The 25,065-nt window shown below is 34.8% G+C and overlaps 1 protein-coding gene across 2 annotated transcripts in view; it reads right to left on the minus strand.

The window, feature by feature from the left end:
* CDK13 (cyclin dependent kinase 13) overlaps positions 1–25,065 on the minus strand; it is a 122,828-nt gene that overhangs the window by 37,092 nt on the left and 60,671 nt on the right. For both annotated transcript variants that reach the window (XM_023250202.2, XM_023250200.2), the window contains exons 6-7: positions 6,307–6,496; positions 4,984–5,040 (exon numbers count right to left, since the gene is read on the minus strand). In XM_023250202.2, coding sequence (XP_023105970.1) covers positions 4,984–5,040; positions 6,307–6,496 — 247 coding nt within the window. The remainder of the gene's footprint in view (positions 1–4,983; positions 5,041–6,306; positions 6,497–25,065) is intronic.

Raw genomic sequence — 25,065 nt, forward strand, 5'->3', positions numbered from 1 at the left:
TTTTTCAAAAAAAACAAACGTCAGACTCAGATAATGGAAAGTATAATTCCATACAAAGGAAACAACTTATGTAGACTCACAAAGGCATTCAAGAGCTTAACCTGTTTAAGGGAACTACAAAGAGTTGACATTGCTATTATCTGGGGGGCAGGGGACAGCAGTTGATAAGAATGGCAGAAGGAAAAGAATGTTAGGGAAACAGCCCAGAGGCAAGAAAACCAATACAATTCTACTTACAGTGGTCTATAGGAGACATATCTATATGTGAGAGTGACTGATACCTTCAACTAAAACGGGGAATAAAGGAAAAGAGCAAACTTTTTTTCTGGAAATACGAAGACAGGCTTTGTACAGTATGTTTAATTTAAAGCACCTACACCACCTAGATGGAGTTATGCAGTTATGTCCAGTACAGGTTTAGAGATCAAAAGAAAGATCAAGAGAAAGAAAGAGAAATTTGTAAATCTTCAGCATTGAGGGAATACATGAAATTTACCCTACATGAAGAGGGGGAATACCATACTCCAGATAATTAAACTGCCTTTCCCATTTTATATGCTCAAAAATGTAAGCTACTCCATTAGGGCCAAAGGAAGTACAATTTAATCTGGATCATATGGTTAGGTTAGTAATCTAAATGAGATTTCCATTCCTAAAGCTTGTTTAGCCACATTTTTTATTGCTATTAATATGTTATTAGCCATCTTTTTATTACTATGGTCCTAATATTGGCCCAGGATCTCCCAGAAGTACTCTGGGTATCTGTAGTCCCCAGAGCTCCCTGCACTAATCTCTATCAGGAGGGTCCTCCAGATCAGAATGCTGGTCTCTTGGATCAGAATTAATCAAGCAGTTAGTGTGAATGTGTTTTACAGTTTAGGGCATAAAAAACATAAAAGTTTAAAATATGGTCTCTGTCTTTAAGATGACTACAATTCTAGCTTGACTGAAAAGACAAGAACACAAGTAGTATGTCCTGAATATAAATTCATCTAGTCCTTGGACAAGCTGCAAGAGGTAATACTTTCTCCCTTTCCCACTGATACTTAGCTTTGGAAAATTTTAATTTTGCTTTTAATGGCAATTTTATGAAAAGCCACTAGATGGTGATATTACCTTTAAAAATGTTTAAGAAACTTTTATTTTGATTACGCTAACTCTTAGAACCATAAAAGATGGGTTTTTCAATATACTTTAAATAAGGATTTTAGAGATTTTAAATCTTTCATCTTGGGGCACCTGGGTGGCCCAGCCGATTAAGCGTCTGGGTGTTGGTTTTGGCTCAGGTCATGATCTCACAGTTTGTGAGTTCGAGGCACACGTCAGGCTCTGTGCTGACAGTGTGAGGCCTGCTTGGGATTTTCTCTCTCTGCCCCTCCCCTGCTCACTTGCACGTGTGTGTTCTCTCTGTCTCTCTCTAAATAAACTTAAAAAAATTTTATAAAACAAAATCTTTCATCTTAAAGTTGTGAATAATGAAATAGAGAGAGATTAAGTGACCTGCCCAAGATTAACTTCTTAAATAAATGGAAATGCCAGGACTAGAACCAAAGTTTTCCTGATGCGTATATTTATTCATATGGGACAGTCACATAAAGAGAAAAAGATATCCCATCATTTGGGAAAGCAATGGAGCAATGACTTGGTAAAATAAAAACTCAGAAGTGGGTATATTACCATGGCTAAAAGTTTCAGGAAAAGTTGATCTTAAAATAGCTACTGAAAAAAATGAATGGGTGTAAAGAAATGGGCAAAACCCTCTGTTCTCAAGTTCTATATTTCCGAAAATGAGAAAAGGATTTTTCAAGTTTAAAGGAATCATTTTCACCCTAATTTTAACTCAGTGGTTCTTTCTTCTACTGTAGCACACGTGACAGAGGAGATCCACAATGGTCACATCACCTCCCATGTTCAATTCCTAAGTACTAGAAAGAATTCCATCCAGTTCTCCAAATTCAAAAAAGATATCGGAAACCAAGTGAGTGAGAATGTAGTTGAAGCTATTACAGTGGTAAGCGGAAATATGCTCAATTTCTGAACAAAAAAAACCTTGCAATAATTTCTTGAACACTTCAGTTATTCTATCTGTAATAGCTAGTTACTTAGAAAACACTTCAAAGTGATTTAACATTTGGATGAGTGTTATTACTGTAAAGCCTTACTTTTATTCCTGCTTATAATAACAAAGAAGTATGAATGAAATATCATGGTATGTTTATTTTTAAAAATATCTAGAAAAGTTGGAACAATAGTAAATCTGCTAAAGGCAGTATGTTAGAAACTGGTAGGTTATTAAAATTTACTATAACAATATATATATTTTAAAGTCATTCCATTAAAATTAAGCCTACTCTGATCTTAAATTGGAATTATTCAAATCTGAAAAAGAAAAGTTGTAAGGGAGTACATAAGCCCCTGAAAAACTTTGCTTACAAAACAATACACCAAAAGGTTTTATCTTACGAAAATTGGGTAAGCAGAAACATTTACTACACATTACCAGAAGATGCAAATTTTAAACCTCCTACCTTTCTAAGCTCAAAATTCCTGTATCAATTCAGTACAGCAATGGGGACCCCAGCTCAGTGAACACACCACACCCTTGGCACTCCCCTGAAACCCAACACTCCATGTAAAAAAAATTTTTTTTAACATTTATTTTTTAGAGAGAGAGAGAGAGAAAGAGAGAGAGAGAATATGAGCAGGGGAGGGGCAGAGAGAGAGAGAGGGAGACACAGAATCTGAAGCAGGCTCCAGGCTCTGAGCTGTCAGCACAGAGCCCGACACAGGGGTTGAACGCATGAGCAGCTGTGAGATCATGACCTGAACTGAAGTCGGACACTTAACCGACTGAGCCACCCAGGCACCCCCCAACACTCCATTTTTAAAAGGTAAAATAAATTAGAAAATGTATTTTGATAGGTAAAACTTGACTTTACAGTCCGTTTTTCTGGAACATATCTATTCTAATGTGAATAAATATCAACATAAAATGAATTATACAGTGGAACTTTCTCACAATAGTTTGTTTAAATAAAAGATTCTAATGAGTTTACAACAAACATGTAACTATATATAAAATTTGAGGTTTTTTTAAAAAAAAGGAAGTCCAAATTAATAACTAAAACAAAATTTATGAGCTTAAACATACAGTATAAAAAGCATATACTATACTAAGATTTTTCACTAAACATGAAAATAAGACAAAAAATGGTAATTTAGCTGTTCTCCATCTCTACTGAAACCTAACATGAAATCAAGAAGAAAGGGATTTACATTTAAGTTTGACAAAAACATATACCTGTATTAAGAAAGGATGATTGAAACTACAGTGAAATCTCAAAAAACCAGCTAAGAGGACAGAATCTTTAATTAAATAGAACTTCCCCATAAAGAATAGTTAACGAAATTTAATTACTCAAAAAATATACTCCCAAGAGAAGTTTTGGATTAAGTGCATATTTGGACAGCTTATTTTTTCTTCAATTTCTACCAAGAGGCACTATTATAGGTGATAGAAAAAATAAAAAATTGGGAGTTGGAAACTGAACTACATATACTCTGGACTCTGCCAACAAATATTTTTTTTATCTTTAACTCAACCCTTTCTAGGGCTCAGTTTTCTCAAATGCAAGATGAGGGTTACAGCTTTTAAGGCTTTAGAAAAGTTTCAAACTTAAAAAAAAATAAATCCTACGACTCTTTCTTAAAATAAAATATTAATTAGAAGTATGGCACGTAAAACAACAAAAGCCAAAAAGCTCTGCCTTTTTAAAGTAGGTCTGTAACAATGGTCCACACCATAGTTTCTGAGGGATTTAATGAATTCTGATGGGTCCAAAACACACCATTTAAAAACCTCTCCACACTAAACAATGAAAATAATTTTCAGAATGACATAACAGACACTGCAAGATTCAAAAAGAAATAAATTTTCACTGTAAAAAATTCAAAGAGGATTTTTTTCAACCAACCAGAAACTGGCCAACATTCAGTGAAAGTACCTATTTCTGAGAATTCTAATTAACTTTTGTTAATTAGATTAAATTATAGTTGCACTAAAGAAATTACAGAATTGTCAAGCATAAAGTATTTCAGAATATATATCTGGAAATAAAGAAACAGTGCTGTTTGATAGGAAAGAAATAGACCAAACTAGAGATAGATTAAACCCAATTAATTCCATAGAATATTTATATAAAATCCACTACTTGACAAAAATAATTTATTTTGAAATTCCATATTAGTTTTCTTCTTTTTTTAAGATTTTCTTTTTAAGTAATCTCTGTACCCAGTGTGGGCTTAAACTTACAACCCCGAGATCAAGAATCCCATGTTCCACCCACTGAGCCAGCCAAACTCCCACATATTAGTTCTAATGAGGCAAGTCCTATTTCACTACCACCAGGCCCAAAGGAGCCAAAATGGGATACACGTCCCAAGTGCAGCCAGGGAAGCTCCATACAGAGAAGAGTTATACAATGGAACTTTCTCACAGTAGTTTAAATAAAAGGTTCTAGAGAGTTTACAACAAACATAACTATAGATAAAACTTGAGTTTTTAAAAAAAGGAATCCAAATTAATAACTAAAACAAAATTTGTGAACTTAAACATGCAGTATAAAAAAAGCACATACTGTACTAATATTTTTCACTAAACACAAAAATCACCAACATCTTAATATCTGGATCTGCACTTAAGACACATTTAAAATGACACATTTAAAAAAAATTTTTATTTACCTCTAAAGTGCCAAAAAAACAATTATTTTTAAATTGAGATAAATACATAAAATTTGTAATTAAAACAGTTAATCCCAATATGGTATAAAATTATATTATTTCATGTATTTAACAATGAAAAGTATAGTATATTTCCCTTTTCTTAAAAAAGTTTATTTCTTAAGAAATAATAAACTATCAATAAGCTGTCCTTAAAACTGGTCTCTATTGTCTATAATACTCATTTGAAAATACTCTTACCTTTCTTCTGAGCTATACAATCGAGCAAGTCCAAAATCTGCAAGTTTTATTTGCCCTCTGGTGGAAGACAAAATGAACATAAACTATTAGTCTACTCTGAAATCATACATATTTGTACGTATTCATAGATATCTAATCCTATCATACACATTCATATTCTATTCCTAGAACTAATAACAAATATAGTTATATAAACTTTAACATTGATCACACAGCAGTACCCCAAGTCCTATAAGGAAAGGTAAACAGATAAACAAGTAAAAACAACAACAAACAGTACTTTTCCTTTGACAATTTCAGCTACTATTATTCTAGTACCACCACCACAACTATTACTATTATTGTACTAGTATTAACAGTATTTTAGTATTAGTTAGTTCCTATTTAGACAAGTACACTTCAATGAAAATAAAATGAGATTATTGTTGCTACTCAGTATTAAGACATATTACTTGTTCAAATCAAATCAGTAAAGCATGAGAATGAAATCGTATCATTTTAAATTTATGTTTAATTTTCCAATTCTTAGAGGGGCTAGGTACATAGAACCCTTTCTAGTAACTAAAATCAGAACCAGGCATATCTCACTTAAACTAACAAGGAGTACTACTTAGAAAAGAATTATCAGAGCTCAGGTTATGCTGTCAGTAAAATGTTTAACATAAACTTTAAATATCTACTTGTGTGTGTGTATAAGTATATATGTGTGTGTGTGTGTCTGTGTATACACACTTCAAAAAAAGTTCACTTTAAAACTGTGATACTGGTGTAAAACAAATTCTAAATTAAAAAAAAATTCTTAGAACTATTCTTAACCTAAGGCTGAAATCATTATTAATTATAAGAATATCCATTCACAGGGGCGCCTGGGTGGCGCAGTCGGTTAAGCGTCCGACTTCAGCCAGGTCACGATCTCGTGGTCCGTGAGTTCGAGCCCCGCGTCAGGCTCTGGGCTGATGGCTCAGAGCCTGGAGCCTGTTTCCGATTCTGTGTCTCCCTCTCTTTCTGCCCCTCCCCCGTTCATGCTCTGTCTCTCTCTGTCCCAAACATAAAAAGTAAACGTTGAAAAAAAAAAAAGAATATCCATTCACATTATCTGGAAGAATATCAAATAAGAAAATTGATTAAGTATTATTTTATGTACACTAAAAACTATTATCAGAAATTAACCAAAGTGTACTTAACACATGTTCAGATGCAGTTCTGGCAGTAATAAGACTGATTATAACAGCTTGAGCAATAAATTTTAAATCTTTTTAACAGAATCAAAGTATACATTATATAATACTCATTTGAAACACATATATCAGACTCATACCATACCTATTATTTAGAAGAATATTTGAACATTTAATATCTCTATGCAAAAAGTTCTTCTTATGACAATAATCCAGGCCTTCCATAAGCTGTCTCATAAATGACTTTATGTGATTTTCATTAAAATGAACCAAGCCTGATTCCAGTAGTCCCATCAGATCATGGTCCATATATTCAAACACCAGATAAAATGCACCTAAGAACAAGAATAGTTAACACATTAAAATTTTTATTCTCATAAAACTTTTCTATAGGCTCAAAATTAAAAAAAAATGCTGTGAAGAAAATTATCTCTTGAAAAGAAGTCCTACTTTGTGACTTCAATAACATTCATCTTTCTCTCTGAATTTAGAATCAATAAAAACATCCCAAGGAAACAGGAGACTGTTAAGATATGGAAATCAACCCTACAGTGCATAGCTTCTGGGCGTGATTAATGTAAAATAAATTAACTGTTTTATACACTGAACAAATTGTCTCAGCAGAAGCTGAATAAAATCAGTACAGTTCATCAAAGAATATTTAAAAGTGTTAAAAGAATTGTATTTAATAAGAAAAGAATCTGAGCCCAGTTTGATTTTAGATGATTTCTATTAAGCCTTCAATAAACATATAATTTAATTCTGTTTGTACATCTCCAGAGCATTTGAAAGCACACAAATTACAACTTTATTTTATAAAACCAACTTAATCTTGCTACCAAAACCTAAAATAGCACATAGCACATACATAACAACTGTACTTATAAGAGATCCAAAAACCCTAACTGGAGCTTGTAGAAATTGAATCCAAAGCTGTATCTAAAAATATTCATGGAAAAGCTGACAAAATTCAATATTATCTATCAAAGAAAATAAGCTATCAATATGCCAAAAAAAGTCATCTGAAGAAAGTTAACAATCAGTTCCTTACTAAAAACAGAGCCAAGATCTTACTTATAGTAAACTTAAAAAAATAATACTCTTGGGGCGCCTGGGTGGCGCAGTCGGGTAAGCGTCCGACTTCAGCCGGGTCACGATCTCGCGGTCCGTGAGTTCGAGCCCCGCGTCAGGCTCTGGGCTGAAGGCTCAGAGCCTGGAGCCCTTTTCCGATTCTCTGTCTCCCTCTTTCTCTGCCCCTCCCCTGTTCATGCTCTGTCTCTCTCTGTCCCAAAAATAAATAAACGTTGAAAAAAAAATTAAAAAAAAAAAATAATAATACTCTTAAAAGTTGGGGATGAAGGAGTGAACTTGTGATGAGCATCGGGTGTTCTATGTAAGTGCCGAGTCAATAAACTGTACACCGGAAACTAACGTTACACTCTATGTTAACTAACTGGAATGTAAATTAAAAATTGAAAAACAAGTTTATGATGGTACCCTTCTCTCAAACCAAAAACCAAGTCATATTTAGCAGTAAAATGCTTGGTGTTATAAACAAGAAAAAACATTAATTATTACTAACTGCTGTAGAAGTTAGTAAGTAAAATTAGAGACAATGTGTAAACACTGAAAGGAAGAAAAACAGAATTACTGGTAGACGACTATTTTCCTTGAAAATCCAATAGAATAAAAAGAGACTACTTGAGTTAGAGAAAATCATATACAAAAAGCAAAAGGTGCATTCATATATGCAAGTAACAACTTATTAGAAAATAAAATTTACACGACTCCACAGAAGAAACATTACTACCAATGACCAGGAAAATAAACTTTAACAATAACCATACAAATTCATTATGAAATACCAAACTATAAAATTCTGTACTATAAAATGGTTTCAATAAAAGAGCCAAGGATTTGTTTCTATTTTCTCTCACTAAGAAGATACTTAACTTCACAAAATAATGCTAAAATTCACCTTAAAGAAAACAAGAACCAAAGTACCAGCCAAAATGTTTCTGAAAATGAACATCTGCCCTACCAGAGATTTCATATAACCTGTAGGGACAGAGAAGTGTAATATAATATACACCAGAAAATAAAGTGTCAATATACATCTAATAATTATGAAAGTAAGCATTTTAAGTCAGTGAAGAAAAAACAAGGTGAAGCTGGTATTGGAACAAATACCATAACCCCACAGGAAGATGGGTGAGTTACACCAAAGACAAAACACAACCCCATAAAAAAACCAACAGATTTCACTAAATAAAAATTTAGAATCATGTACATAAGTAAACAATATGAAAGGTAAAGGCAAGGGGTGCCTGGGTGGCTCAGTCGGTTAAGCGTCCGACTCTTGATTTCGGCTCAGGTCATGATCTCACAGTTTGTGGGATCAAGCCCCACTGAGAGCACAGAGCCTGCTTGGGATTCTCTCTTTTCTTCTCTCTGCCCCTCCCCTGCTTGTGCACGTGTGCGCTCTCTCTCAAAAATAAATAATAAATAAACTTTAAAATACAATTTAAAAAAGGGAGATAAAGGCAAATGGCAAACTGGAGAAATATATTTGCTACAAAACAGATTAATATCCTTAATATAAAACAAAGTCTTACAAATTCCTTAATATAAAACAAAGTCTTACAAATCAGTACGTTAGAAGACCAATCCCACAATAGAAAATGATAAATAAAATGAACTGTCAATATGCAAAAGATGCTTATATCCAAACACACATTTCACTCTCAATCAAAATATACAAAGCAATATACCACTTTTAACTGAAGGGTTACCTAAAGGGTTTTTCTAAAGGGATTTCAAAAGAAAGACAATAAATACACAGTATTAACAAAGGCCTCATGAGGTAAATAGACACTGTTATGTAGTATCAGTAAACTAGAAGATTCATAAAATATAAATAGGCAATATACACCAAAGCTTTAAAAATTACATACCCTTTTACAGAGCAAGTGCATTTATAGATATTGAGCAAAAGGAAATAAAGACTCTAAAGATTTAGCTATAAGCATGTTCACTAAAAGCAATAGTGCAATAAAATATTTAAAGGCAAACAAAAAACAAACAAAAAACTGGTTTATTATGGTACATCTATACCATACCATGCGCTTTGAAAATTATTGTAGAGGTACAATATTGATGTGGAAACATATTAATGATGTTAAGTAGATTATAAAATAGTATGTATTTGACAGATTAATCTTTGATGACATTAAATAACACAGTTAGAGAAAGTATTTAGAATGTGCATGGTGTTATACAGTTGCCACAAGCCACATGTGGCTATTCAACACTTGAAATCTGGCTAGACTGAATGTGCTGGAAGTATAAAATGTGTAACAGATTTCCAAGACTTACTACAAACCAACAAAAAGAATATAAAATACTTTAATAATCTGTTATACCAATCACATTCTGAAATAATCTACTTGATACACTGGGTTAAATAAAAATATTATTTAAACAGGCTGATTTTTTAAAATGAGGCTAACAGATAATTTTAAATTAAAATATAACGGCTTACATTCTATTTCTATTAGAATTGAATTACAGGTGTAAGAATTAAAACGAAAACTATCTCTCTATACAGATGAAATTATCTTTTGGTCCCTGCAAAAGACATAAACATTCAATGAGAAAATTATTAAAAACAGTAACACATTTAAAAAAAACAGCAGAAATAAAACATAAAGGAGTCACTAACGTAACTACCAGTTAAAAGACAAAATGGAAGGCTCTGTTTCTAATAAAAGATTAATTTTTTTTAATTTAAGGAATGTGTCAAATCCTTCAAAGATAAACTTGTAAGACTCTTACGAGACAAAACTATACACACAAAAAGTGCATACACTCTTAGATAGGAAGGCTCAACATGAAAAAGATGTCAATTCCCCCTAAGTAATTTATAAATTAATCACAAGCTCAATTTTTTAAAATAGTTTTTCTTCCCTACAATTAAACATAAAGTTGATGTTATATCCACATAGAAAAATATAAGAATAGCAATGAAAACATCTAAAAGGGGATCTGGGCATGAGGCTCTACCAGATATAAAGACAGTGTTAATGTCTATAACTAGAAAGTGTAATATTTGCAAGTAAACATGAAATAAAGCAGAAATCCAGAAATCTATTACCCAAGCACATACAAAACTTTAATATATGATAAAGATGGTGTATCATTTCAGTAGGGCAAAATATGGATTTATTGACAATATTTGAGCAATTGATATAGACAGAAACAGATAAAACTGGTCTTTTCCTCACAACATATACCAGCATAAAATAGCAAACGAAGAAGTGCTAAATATAAAAAATAAAATCATGAGAACACTTAAAAAAAAAAAACAAACAAAAACCATGAGTTTCTTCCTAACTTCAGAATGAGGAAAACTTTCCTAACTAGGAATCAAATCAAGAAGCAGTAAGAGGGAAAACACTTCCATGATGTGACTATGTAAAAATAAAAATCTATTGCATGGCTAAAAACACTACAAGGAAATTTAGAAGAGTTAAGCAAACTGGAAAATATTCAATTGTAACTTATATTCCAGGCAATTTATTAATATCCATTATAAAAAGTCCCTCTAAGTCGGAAAGAAAAAGATTAACAACCTTAAGAAAAGTAGGCAAAAAAAAGATACCCCCCCCCAAAAAAAAACAAAAAAACCCACAACCACCAAAAAACCAGTATAGCAAATTGCCATTCCATCAATGGAAAAGTTGCTTAACCTCGCCCAGAATAAAAATTTATTTTTTCAAACTGAAAGCTGACCACAATAACAAACTGACAACAACCCTAAAGTATGACACCAGACTCTACTGCAAAGCTTGTAAGGAACACTCTCTCGGACATGCTAGGAATCTGTTAATATCTAATTTAATCATATTTAGCATTTCCCTTTGACCTATAACAAACCCAATTCTAGGAACCTGTCCCAAAATTCACTGACAAAAATGCTAAATGATGTAGGCACAGAGGTACTCAATGCAGCATTATTTCTAACAGTAAAAGACTGAAAACAATGTAAATGTCGACCAGCAGGAGACTGACCAAATAAACTGTACATCCGCATGGTGGAGTGCTGTGTAGCCATAAAAAGAGGTGATGACAATCTCTACCACTATGGAGGAAAGAACCAGGCACAGGAGATCATTTACTATTATGCTCCTATTTATACAAAGAGAGGAGGGTGAATATGTAGAACAGAAACTGAAATGAATTAAACTTTAAAAACAAAAACATAACAGTTACCCATGGGAAAGGGACAGAATGAGAAAAAGAGAAATGCGAGTGAGCCTATTCTGAATGTGCCCGTTTTAAAGTTTTAAAGTTGTGAGTTTAGAGTCATGTAATGTTTTACATGATAAATATACATCATTAACCAAAAAAGGTAAGAAAGTATTTCCATAAAAGATCAGAAACAGATGAACCTAAACGTGTACCAAACTGGCTGCAGGTCTGTATCATAGTATTTTGACTAAATATCCCTAGTGGGGTATAGTCTAGGAACAAAAAGAAACATTAAGAAATCTAAAACTTTATTCAGTGTTCTTCTTAGTAACTAATATTAGCATTGTTATCTTGAAATTATGTGTATATTGTAGGACTAGGTTAGTACCTTGGGAATTAAGATTTTTAATATAAAACAAAGAAAAGTATAAGATCAAACAAATATAAACCTTATTCTTTTAAATTAAAATTATCTACAGTAAGGGCGCCTGGCTGGCTCAGTTGCTAGAGCATGTGACTCTTGATCTCAGGGTCATGGGTTCAAGTACCACGCTGGGTACGGAGCCTACTTAGAATAAAAAATAAGTAAATGAATTTCTTTAAAAACAAATCATCTATGGGTTGTCAGCCTCCAACATGGTCCCCAACAATTCTATGTCCAGGTATCTATGCCCTCCCACAATGGTTCGAGGGCAGCCTGTGTGACCAAAGGAATACTGCAGAGGTGATAATATCAATGACTGCCAAGGCAAGATCGTATATAGACACTGCAGGTTCTATTTTACCTTCTCGAATAACTTGCCCTGGGAGAAGACAGCCATGAAGCTGTCAGGATAGTCAAGCAAGAAAGGCCCATGTAAAGAACTGAGACCCATGTAAAGAACTGAGACCACCCACCAACCGTGGAACTACACCTCGCCAGCCATTTGAGGGAAGTTGATTCTCCAATTCCAGTCAAGCCTTCTAGTGACTACAGCCCTAGTCAACACCTCACTGCAACCTCATGAGAGAACGTGAGCCAAAAGTGCCCAGCAAAGATGCTCCTAAATCCCTGCCCATAGAAACCGTAAGAGATAATAGCTTCCAGCATCATCTTTTAAGCACAACTGCCAAAGAATTAAGCTTATCTCTAAATAAACATCTAGATCTAATTACCATTTATAGCAAATATGAGAGTTAGAAGAACAATCCAAAAACACCAAAAGGAAGCATTTAGCCAAATCCAAAATGTGGTCTAATCTTCAGTAAATAAATGGAATGAAATTTTTGAAACGTAAGAGCAGATAATTAATCACATACAATGTAGATCTTGTTTGCATCCAGATTTCAACAAAGCCCTCAGAAAAAGTATTTCTGAGACAACTTGGTAAATGTAAAGATCAACTATTAGAAAATATTATAAATTATATATTATATAAATTATATAAATATTATAAAAAACTGCCTCTTCTCTTTTTTAACATAACCACAACTTCATTATATACTATAGGCAGAGGATTAATCAAGTATTTATGTTTACAATATGATGCCTAAGACTCACTTAAAAATAATCCAGGCATAATAAAAACAGGTAGGGAGAGAAATGAAACAAGATTAGCAAAATGTGATAATGGCTAAATGTGAGAAATGGCAACAATGGGTTTCATCATACTGTCTTAAGTATGTTTGAGTAGTTCAATAATACTATTTCACTAATACTGAATTGTTTTAAATGTTTGCAACAAAAATGAATAAATAAAAATTTTAGTAGGTTTTCAAGTTATCCTGAATTAAGGAATAGAATGTTCCCATATCAAAATGTTTCAAAAGTTCCAACTTTCAAACTGGGTCATGAAATCAATTTAGTAAGTCATAAGCATTTATTTTTATTTTTAAAATTTATTTTTAAATATTTTATTTTCAAGTAATCTTTACACTCAGTGTGGGGCCCAAACCCACAATCTCAAAATCAAGAGTCATACACTGCACTGACTGAGCTAGCTGGGCACCCCACAAAATGCATTAAAAAAATTTTTTTTCGGGGCGCCTGGGTGGCTCAGTCGGTTAAGCATCCGACTTCGGCTCAGGTCATGATCTCGCCGTCTGTGAGTTCGAGCCCCGCGTCAGGCTCTGTGCTGACAGCTCAGAGCCTGGAGCCTGCTTCGGATTCTGTGTCTCCCTCTCTCTCTGACCCTCCCCTGTTCATGCTCTGTCTCTGTCTCAAAAATAAATAAACATTAAAAAAAAAAATTAAAAAAAAAAATTTTTTTTCTACTGCATGTTATTTTTCCTTACATTGTATTGAAACATTAGTAAAATCGTATGTAATATTTTTTATAATATAGCATGCCAAGTAAACTTTCATTTTGGTAGGAATTTATATACATACATATGGTTAGAAAAATGTCCAATATCAAAATTCTAAGAGCAGTTTATCTCTGTGTGAGCAGATGGGTGATTTTTACTTTCTTCTTTTGCTGCCATTTTCTGACTTTTCTACGAGGAACACAAACAGTAAATTTTAAATATATTAACAACTATGTCTAATATACAATCTGTTAAGGAAAAAACAACCCAACTGAAAGAAATGGCAATGTCACAAAGAATGCATGTGGGAAATCAAAATGGTAGTAAGATGCTCCATACCTCACTAGTAATCAGGAAAGTACTAATCAAAGAAACAGTGAGATACCATTTTGACCTATCAGACTGACAATATTCAGCAATTCTTTCTTTCTTTCTTTCTTTCTTTCTTTCTTTCTTTCTTTCTTTCTTTCTTTCTTTCTTTCTAAGTTTATTTAGGTAAGAGAAACAGAGACAGTGCAAGTGGGGGAGGATCAGAAAGAGGGAGACAGAGTATCCCAAGCAGGCTCCGGGCTCCCAGTGCAAAGCCCAAAGTGGGGCTCGAACCCACAAAACCATGAGATCGTGACCTGAGCCAAAACCAAGAGTCAGATGCTTAACCAACTGAGCCACGCAGGCACCCCCTCCAGTGATTTTCAAATGAAAGGAAACTCATGAACTACTACAACTTTTTAGCAAAGTAACCTGATTACTTACTAATTAAAACTACAAACGTCTGTTGACTTAGCTTCCCACATTTGGGAGTAAATCAAAGGAAATAATAGCGCCAGTATGCAAGTATACATGTATACTCACACATGTATAAGGACTTTAAAAAAAATGTTTATTTATTTTTAGAGAGAGACTGAGAGGGACAGAGAGTGTGCGCAGGGGAGGGACAGAGAGAGAGAGAATCCCAAGCAGGCTCCACACTGTCAGCCCAGAGCCCAATGCGGGGCTCGATCTCATAAACTGATGTAGGGCTAGATCTCATGAGCCATGAGATCAAGACCTGCGCCGAAATCAAGAGTCAGACGCTTAACTGACTGAGCCATCCAGGTACCCCATAAGAACATTTCTAGCAGAACTGTTTGTAATGGAAAAAATGATGGGAAATATTGAATGCCCATAAAGAATTGACTGAATAAAACTGTACATATCCACACTGTGGCACATCATGCAGCCGTGTCAAAAAAAATTTATCACCTAGAGGTATGTTTTATTCTTTAACAAGAAAAGTAAAATACATAGTAAAAAAGCAATTAGCACCAGGTCTTCCTGATTCTGGTCTGACATGTATGGAATTTGGAAGTTACCAATCCCATTGTTACAACAAGAAAATAGGAAAATAAACTGAAAATCAACAACTCTTCTTAGATCAGAGAATTAAGGGTCACAGAGCAAACCACTGCCCCCCAAATTAGCAAAGGAGACAGGTGGATAAAGAGAGTCAACTCACCAGAGCAGAAACCCAGGAACAGAAATCTCCATAGAAACTATTATCAGGGTAGGAAAGCCCAAAATGTAGTTGACAAACGGCTGGATACTCCACATGAACAAGTCTAACAGTTAAAAACTCCAGGGGATCCAGCCTTACATAGGTTCCCATACTTCTGCAAGTTTTCCCTTCAGGAAACCTACCAGGTTATCACATCGAAGATCACAAAAAAATTATACTGTGCTTCTAGCAAGGGGTGGGGGAAAACAGTCATGATCAAATACACTCAGAGCATTCTGTTCTTAACACAGCCTGCTCTCAAGAGAAATTATATTAACAGAGACTAACTGACTGGGGTTCCACAATAGCCTTATCGATCTGGCAGAAAAAAAATAAAATCCCATCTCCACAACACTCTAGTCTTTCACTCAGAGAAAGGAAATACTCAACTGCAGCATCCTTTAGTATTCCTGCCTTACTTAAGGGGGAAAAATATAAGAAAAATGAGAAACACTTCTGAAGGACACAGCCCAAGGATACAGGCTTACTAAAAAACAGACCGAATCATAGAAGTACAGAATACTTTTCCTCCCCCCATAACTTACCACCGTATAAATAGGGCTTCTGTATAGTAACAAGGGAATACAACTTAAAGAACTGTACATCCCAGATATTATTTAAGAAGTTGCCAAGGAACCCAAAAGACAAGAGGGGAGAGCTTAGCCTCTGACACAGCTTCAGCAAACAAAAAGCACAGCCTAGCCACTAGGCAGATAAACATAAACCATACACTAAAAGCCAATTTACCTCAGTTGCTTTTATCCAATACATTGTGCGTCTGGTTTTCAACTAAAATATCATATAGTATTTTATAACACAATCTGAAGAGAAAATGCAAACATCAGAGTCACATTCAGATACAGCAGAAAAACTAGAATTATCACACGAGGAATTTTAAAAACTATAATTAATATTCTAAGGGCTCTAATGGGAAAAGTAGACAACAAGCAAGAACAAATGGGTATTGTAAGCAGAGAAATAGAAGTTCTAAAAGAGAATGAATAGGAAGTACTAAAAATCAAAAAACACTGTAACAAAAATGAAGAATGCCTTTGATGGGTAATCAATATATGGGACATGGCCAAAAAATCACTGAGCTTGAAGATATCAAAAGAAACTTCCAAAACTGAGCTGAAAAAAAAAAATGCAGAACAATACAAAATACTCAAAAAATGTGGGACAATTACAAAAGGTGTTAACACACATGTAAAGAGAATACTAGGAACAGAAAAAAGAGAGGAAGGAAAACAAAAAATCTCAAGTAATAATGGCTGAAATCTCACCCAAATTAATGATAAATCCAAACCACTGATGTAGGAAACTCAAAGAATACCCAGGAAGACAAATACAAAACATCAACATCTAGGTATATCACATTCAAACTACTAAGAATCAAAGAAAAAAAAAGAAAGAAAGAAAGAAAAATCTTGAAAGAAGCCAGAGGGAGGGGGAAACTCACCTACAGAGTAGCAAAGATAAAAATTATATCAAATTTCTCCTCAGAAAGCAAAGGTACTGCTTAGAGAAAAATTACATCACTGAATGCATGTATTTGAAAAGACCTAAAATCAGTAACCTAAGCATCCATCTTTCTAGGAAACTAGAAAAAGGGCAAATTAAAGTCAAAGTAAGCAAAAGAGAAATAATAAAAATTAGAACAGAAATCAGTGAAATTAAAAGCTGATTCTTTGAAAAGATCAAATAAAATTAGTAAACCTCTAGCCAGGTTAATTAGGGGAAAAAAGAGAATACGTACAAATTACAAATCTCAGAAATGAAAGAGGAAACATCACTATTTCTCTCAAAAACATTTTAAAGACAGTAAAAGAATATATGAACAACTCTGACCACAAATTTGATAATATAGATGAAAGGAACCAATGCCTTGAAAGACACAATGTACCAAAACTCACAAAAGGAAAAATAATAGGCCTATATCTATTAAAGAAAATGAACTAATAATTAATAACCTTCCAAGACCAAAAGCATCAGGCCCAGATGGGCTTACTGGTGCATTTTACCAAAAATTTTAAGAAGGACATTATATCAATTCTCTATAATCTCTTCCAGAAAATATAGGGAGACAGACTACTTCCTAACTCATTTTATAAGGCCAGCATTACTCTAATACCAAAACTAAAGTCACCACAAGAAAGAAAAACTACAGCCAATATCTCTCATGAACACATATGTAAGAATCCTCACCAAATATAAGCAAATCAAATCCAACTATGTATATATAAAAAATATACACCATGACCAAGTGGGATTTAGTTCAGGTATGAAAACCAGGTTCATCATTCAACAATTAGTCAGTGTAACCCATGACATCAAGGCTAACAACAAAAAAAAATTATCTGATCATAGCAACAGATGCAGGAAAAAGCATTTGACAAAATCCAGCACTCATTCATGATTAAACAAAACAAAACAAAACAAAACAAAACAAACAAAACAAAACTCAGTAAACTTCCTCTACAAAAGAGTTTCTACAAAAACCTGCAGCTAACATCATTCTTAAATGGTGAGAGATCTCCCACTGATAGCAAGAATAAACCACGGATATCCCCTCTTACCACTTCTACTCGTCGTACTGTAAGACCTAATTAATGCAGTCAGACAAGAAAAAGAAATAAACGGCATTATTAGAAAGAAAAAATAAAATGTGCATTATTGTCTGTGTAGAAAATCCCAAATTACCAAAAAAGTCAGGCAACTAATTAGCAATTGTAACAAGGTTGCAAGATACAAAATTGATGTACAAAGTTAACTGTTTTCTTATATACCAGCAGTGAACAACTGAATTCAAAATTAAAAACATTATACTATTCACATTAAGAACAAAAATAATTAAATATTTAAGTTATAAATCTAACAAAATATGTACCAGAAAAACTACAAACCCTGATGAAAAAGCAAAAATCTAAATCAATGGAGACAGTCCATGTACATGGAGTGAAGACATAATATTGTAAAGATATTTCTTCCCAACCAGATCTATGCATTTATTGCAATCCTAATCAAAATCCTAACAAGTTATTTTATGAATATTGACAAAATGATTCTAAAGTTCATATGGAGAGGCAAAATTCCTAGAAGAGCAACACAGTAGAAGAAGAATCAAGTTAGAGGACTAACACTATCTAACCTCACTTACTATAAGCTACAATACTCAATACAATGTGGTATTTGCAAAAGAATAGGCAAGTAGACCAATGGAACGGAATAGCAGAATAGAGAGCCCAGAAATAGACCCTTAAAAAACAGTCAACTGATCTTCAGCAACAGAGCAAAGGAACCTCAATAGTGAAAGGGCAGTCTTCAACAAATGCTGCTGGAATAAATAGGCACTGGCATGCATGCCAAGAAAGAAAAAAAAAGAAAGAAAACCCACAAAAAACAACTGAAAGAATCTAGATACAGATACTATATGCTTCACAAAAATTAACTTAAAATGGATCATAGACCTAAGGGTAAAATGTAAAACTATAAAGCTCCTAGAAGATAACACAGGAGAATATCCAGGTGACCCTGAGTTTGACAAAGGCTTTTTGGATGCACCACCAAATTTACAATCTGTGAAAGAAGAAATGGTGTTAAGGAAAAAGAGCTGGACTTCACTAAAATTAAAAACTTCAGCTCTGTGGAAGACCCCCTTAGAAGAATGAAAAGGCAAACCACAGACTGGAAGAAAATCTTAATAAACGTATCTGAGAAAGGACTGGTATACAGCCATGTACAAAAAATTGTTTAATTCAACACTAAGAAAACAAACAGCCCAATTAAAACATGGGCACACGATCTGAACAGATACCTCACCAAGGAGAAAAAAAATCCTAAAAAACCCCACATACAGGTGGCACATAAGCATATGGAAAGATTCTCAACATCATACTTCATTAAAGAAGAGCAAACTGAGGGCCACCTGGGTGGCTCAGGTATGATTTTGAGGTTTGTGAGTTCAAGCCCACATGGGGCTCCCTGCTGTCAGCCTGTCAGCACAGAGCCCACCTTCAGATGCACTGTCCTCCTCTCTCTGCCCCTCACCCACTTGTGCTTTCCCCAAAAATAAATAAATATAAAAAAGAATGGCAAACCGAAACAACAATGGAATACCATACACACCTACTAGAATGGCAAAAATCCAAAACATTGACAACACCAAATGCTGGTGAGGCTATAAAACAGCAGACCTCTCAACATTCATTACTTAATGGAAACACAAAATGGTAAAGTCACTTCTGAAGACCGTTTGAAAGTTTCTCAGAAAACCAAATACATTCTTCCTATATGACCCAGTACTCATGCCCCTTGGTATTTAGCCAAAGAAGCTACAAACATATATCCAAACAGAAACCTGCATGTGAATGTTTACAGCAGCTTTATTCAAACCCAAGCATCCAAACCCAATAATCCAAACCCAGCATGTCCTTCAGTAGCTGAATGGATAAATGGGGTACATCCAGCCAATGGAATATTAATTAGCACTAAAAAGAAATGACGCATGAAAACCATGGAAATCCATGGAGCAAACCTAAGTGTATTATTTAAGTGAAAGGAACCAATCTGAAAAAGGCTACATACTGTTATTTTTCCAATTATAATGACATTCTGGAAAATGTAAAACTAGGGAGATAGTAAGAAACAAACAGTATTTGCCAAAGAATTTAAATGTGGATATGAACAGGTGGAATACAGGGGATTTTTAAGACAGTGTAAATACTCTGTCAGATTCTCTGTGTCTGGGAGACTTTCTGTGCCCCTGTCTCTCTTTCTCTGTGTTCCTATCAGTCTCTCTCAAACTCTATCAAACTGTTGGATTCTCTGTCTCTCTCTGCTTGACTGTCTCTCTGACTCTCTCTCTCTCTCTCAACATATATATTTAAATATATATTTCTAGGGGCACTTGGGTGGCTCAGTTGGTTAAGCATCAGACTCATGATTTCAAGTCAGCTCATGATCTCAGTTTGTGAGATTGAGCCCCACAACAGGCTCTGTGCTGCCAGCATGGAGCCTACTTGGGATTCTCTCCCTTCCTTCTCCCTCCCTTGCATGTGCTCTCTCTCAAAATAAATAAACTTAAAAAATATACATTTCTATTATTTCTATTTCTATTCCTATTTCTACTTCTATTTCCATTCCAAGACACAAAGGTCTTGAAGGATATATAACAGGCTGTTAACCCTGGATTAGGAAAAAAGTATCAAGAAAAAAACAGGAAATTAATTTTTTTCTTTATATATATTTGCATTATTTCAAAGATTATGATAAACTAATTTTTACTTTTATACTCATTACAGAGGAACTCTTTCAAAAGAACATTAAAATAATAAAGAATTTATAGTTAAAAGTCCTTAAGATACAAGAGATTTTAAATTCAGTAAAAACTGATCACAATAAGCTCTACACTCACAGGCAAAAGCAATAAAATGCAAAACGGAGAACAAATAAATTGGGGGGAATAAATTACGTGTTACTTGCATTTCTGATTCCCTTCACTGAATAGACATTTGAATCATTACTGTTCATTGTAATTAGGCTGAGTCCTTAAATGTCAGCCCCACCAGAAGGTCAGGAACAACCCTTTATAAGGGGTAAAGTCAAGCATTTGAGGCCTAGGAATCACAACTTAACCTGAATTATATTTGGTGGAAACCCTCCAGTCAATCCCAGAACAATCCTGTGCTACTAGGACATTCTAAGACCATAGGATATTTTAAGATAGACCTCCCTAATCCACACCTACAAAAGTCAAAGTACACTGACCTGAACAAAAAAGTTGATTTATCAATCTCCTAAATATTCTTTGTTTTGGGTATAGAGTGAAACGGAGTTTTCAAAATCCTACAGCAAGAGTCTAGTCTCCTCTACATCTCAGTGCTGGCCTTAAACTAAGAACCTATACTGTCACAAGGTGGCTGCTGCAACAACAGTTCCTTCTTGCTCTCAAGCTTACACCGCACAGGTGAGAGAACCTCACTCTATGCATGAAATCTTGGAATAAATCTCAACCTCATGGACAGGAAGACCTTACTCTAACTGGCCAGTGATGTGCCCCTAAGGCGCTGCAAATGGAGTGAGCTCTACTGCTAGACCAACCGAGAATAGATAAAAGGTGGATCCTCAAAAACAAAAAGTCCACAGCTGTTACAGGAAGTATATAGGAAATGGGATAAATGGGCGGTAGGAGACTCCAAAACACATCAAATACAATTATCAACCTCAAAGTAGAGCCACTATCAAGCTATATTCTAGGACTATGCTCTCCATTCACAACGCATGAGTCACAATTGCCTTTGAAGCACCTGAAATGTGGCTAGACCCAATGAGACGAGATGTGCTATAGATTTTGAAGACTTAGTACAAAAACATGTAAAACATCTCAATAATTTTTAAATAATCATTACATGTTATAATTACGATTATATTTTGGGGTATTTTAAATAATATAAAATATTATTAAAAATAATTGGCAAGGATGGGATGCCCAGGTGGCTCAGTAATTAAGCGTCTAACTTTGGCCCAGGTCATGATCTCATGGTTAATGAGTTCAAACCCCGCATTGGGCTCTGTGCTGACAGCTCAGAGCCCAGAGTCCAGAGCCTAGAGCCTGGAGCCTGCTTCAGATTCTGTGTCTCCCTCTCTCTCTGCCCCTCCCCTGCTTGCACTCTCTCCCTCACATTAAAAAAAAAAGATCATGATTAGCAAAGAGAAAATATTTTATTCTATTATTAAAAACATGGCAAAAAGGTAGGGAAGGGGAGGAATACATCCAAAAAATGAACAATAAATTCACTAGCACACTGACTTATGTGAAAATCAACTGTCCACTTAGTACTAATTCAAATATAGTATTTCACCCATGACCAAAATATATGGAAAGGTAAACTCACGCCTAACATAATTTATAAAAATGTGGTGTTTTGGGGCGCCTGGGTGGCGCAGTCGGTTAAGCGTCCGACTTCAGCCAGGTCACGATCTCGCGGTCCGTGAGTTCGAGCCCCGTGTCAGGCTCTGGGCTGATGGCTCAGAGCCTGGAGCCTGTTTCCGATTCTGTGTCTCCCTCTCTCTCTGCCCCTCCCCCGTTCATGCTCTGTCTCTCTCTGTCCCAAAAAAAAATAAACGTTGAAAAAAAAAATTAAAAAAAAAAATGTGGTGTTTTAATGTTTATTTATTTATTTTGAGAGAGAGTGAGAGTGCGAGTGGTGGATGGGCAGAGAGGGAGAATCCCAAGCAGGCTCTACACTCAGCACAGAGCCTGACACAGGGCTCAATCTCACAAAACATGAGATCATGAGCCAAAGTCGTCTTTTTTTTTCTTTTATTGTTATTTATTTTTGAGAGAGAAAGAGAGAGAGCACAAGTGAGGGAGGGGCAGAGAGAGAGGGAGACACAGAATCTGAAGCAGGCTCCAAGCTCTGTGCTGTTTAACCCATGAACTGTGAGGTCATGACCTGAGCCGAAGTTGGATGCTTAACCGACTGAGCCACTCAGGTGCCCCAAAACAAACAGATTTCTTAAATAAATAGAACAACCACTCTGTTCGAGATTGCCTTATTTTTGAACATGGAAGGTTACCATGCTGTTAACTAATTACCATAATAAACAATGCAAACAGAAAAAGCATTCTAGGGTGCCTGGGTGGCTCAGCTGGTTATCCAACTCTTGGTTTCAGCTCAGGTCATGATCTCACGACTTCATGGGTTCGAGCCTCACATCAGGCTCTGCGCTGGCAGAACAGAGCCTCCATGGGATTCTCTTGGTCTCTCTCTCTGCCCCTCTCCCAATTGTGCTGTCTGTCTCAAAATAAATTAAAAAATCAAAAAATCAAAAAAATAAAAAAAGAAAAGAATGTGAAAGATCAATCTACTTTCAACTAGCCATTCTAAAAATCATCTAGTATATTAAGCCTAGATCCTGCCTGTTCAAGGCAAATACAGTAATACTGGAAGCAAACACAAGGTATAGGAATGGTGAATTTGAACCCAAAATTACAAGTTTCCACTTGTAAATTCTAATTTATATTATTTTTGAGATCACATATGTTTTGTAAATGTATCAATTATTTCAGAATTTTACCTTTATGAGACATTTTTCAATAGAACAGTCAACAGAAGTTTATGGCTTATAAGTACAGATATGACTAAGAGCTGCTGACATCAAGAGCCTAATAAGGTAGCACTGCAGATGTTAGGTAAATAAAAATACATTAGTGCTGTAACTGACGAGCTTAAAATGCAGTGGTATCCTGATTAGGGAATCGAGAAGAAACATTTTAACCTGGGTTTAAAATCAGGGCTAGGAGCAAGCAGGCTGACAGGGGCAAGGAGTATGCTCAGTTTGAGAAACCCTTGTGAAATGTCAATATGGAGACATCTAGTGAACAGTTGTAACTGTACAGAGCTCAGGTCTAGAAAATTTTTACGAGGTAACAGAATACAGCCAATGATGGTTAATAGCCTTAGCCATTGAGAGTATCTGAGAATTAAGAGAAGACCACCAAGGACTTAACACCAACATTTAAGTATCAGGCAAAGAAGGGGCCAATGATCAAGGCCATGAAGCCACAGTCAGAGAAGAAAACAAATCTGACAAGAGCTTTTTCAGAAAAGGCAAGAAGACATTTAAGAAACAAGTCAACAGTAAGTACTGCCCATATAAAGAAAAACTGAAAAATTACCACTGGTTTGGCAAGAGATCATTAATGACGTTATCTTAATAAAGTAGTAGGAAAATTCAGATGAATGTGTGATTGAAAAAGTGAGAAATACAGACAGCAATTGTTCATTACTCTTTCCAAATGTCTGGCAACAATGGAAAGGAACAAGAGTAATGGAGTCATAAGTAGACTCAAATCAGAGAAAGAATTTTGTTTTGTTCAAGACAGAAGAGATTTGAGTAGGTTTAGTCCTGAAAGTAAGGAGCCAGAAAAGAGGGAAGAGGACGAAATACAGAAGAGATACACAACCAAGATCCTAGGAACAAGAAGGAATCAGCTTTAAGCAGGAAGAAACATTACTTCAAAGAGCAAAATGGGTACAGAGTGAGGTGAGCGCATGGAAAGTCAGAAGTAGAGGCAGAGAATTCTCACCCTGTAAAAACAAAGTATAAGCTGCATTACAACTCTGTTTTCTCAAATTCAACATCAGAAATAATCAAGGAAGGAAAGTTAATGGACATGCTTTAACAGTTCTCACTGTAAAACTAAGGACTGCCAAAATTGCATTGTCTTTACTTAAGAAAACAAGGAAAAAAATCATAGTCTCAATATTTGGAATGTATACATTTTTAAGACATTTATATAAATTCAAAAACATTTCTGCCTGAAATCTGCAAGGAAAGAAAAAGAAAGTAAAAACATTTCTTCTTGTAGTCGTCTTTGCCTTTAATCCATAATTGCTAGAAAACATGATGCTACATTAACCACTTAACATCAGCATCCCAAACCATACAGTATTACTGAGGATGGATGGGGACATTCCTAAACTCTCCTTTGACTCTGTATTCTGTCCAAGTTGGAGGAGAAAAAAGCAACTTCATTTCCCTATTCCCTTAAATCCTCCCCAGCCCAACCCCAATCCTCAGGTCTTACAATAGAATATCCAAGACAGCCAGTCTTATTCAATTAGAATGTTAAGCACCAAAAGGTAGAAAATTTGTCTGTCAAATGTACTGTCTATTCCTAGCACCTAGAACAATGTAAAGCATATAACAAGTACTCAACAAATACTTGTTAAGTAATTTCTTTGAAAAGTATCCAGACAATTTTATTTCGGCATTCAGTAAGTACATTACCCAAAGTCACTTTCTTATCTCTGCATTTCCCACAGGCCA

Source organism: Felis catus, chromosome A2, assembly GCF_018350175.1.
Source record: "Felis catus isolate Fca126 chromosome A2, F.catus_Fca126_mat1.0, whole genome shotgun sequence".
Classification (NCBI taxonomy): Eukaryota; Metazoa; Chordata; class Mammalia; order Carnivora; family Felidae; genus Felis; species Felis catus.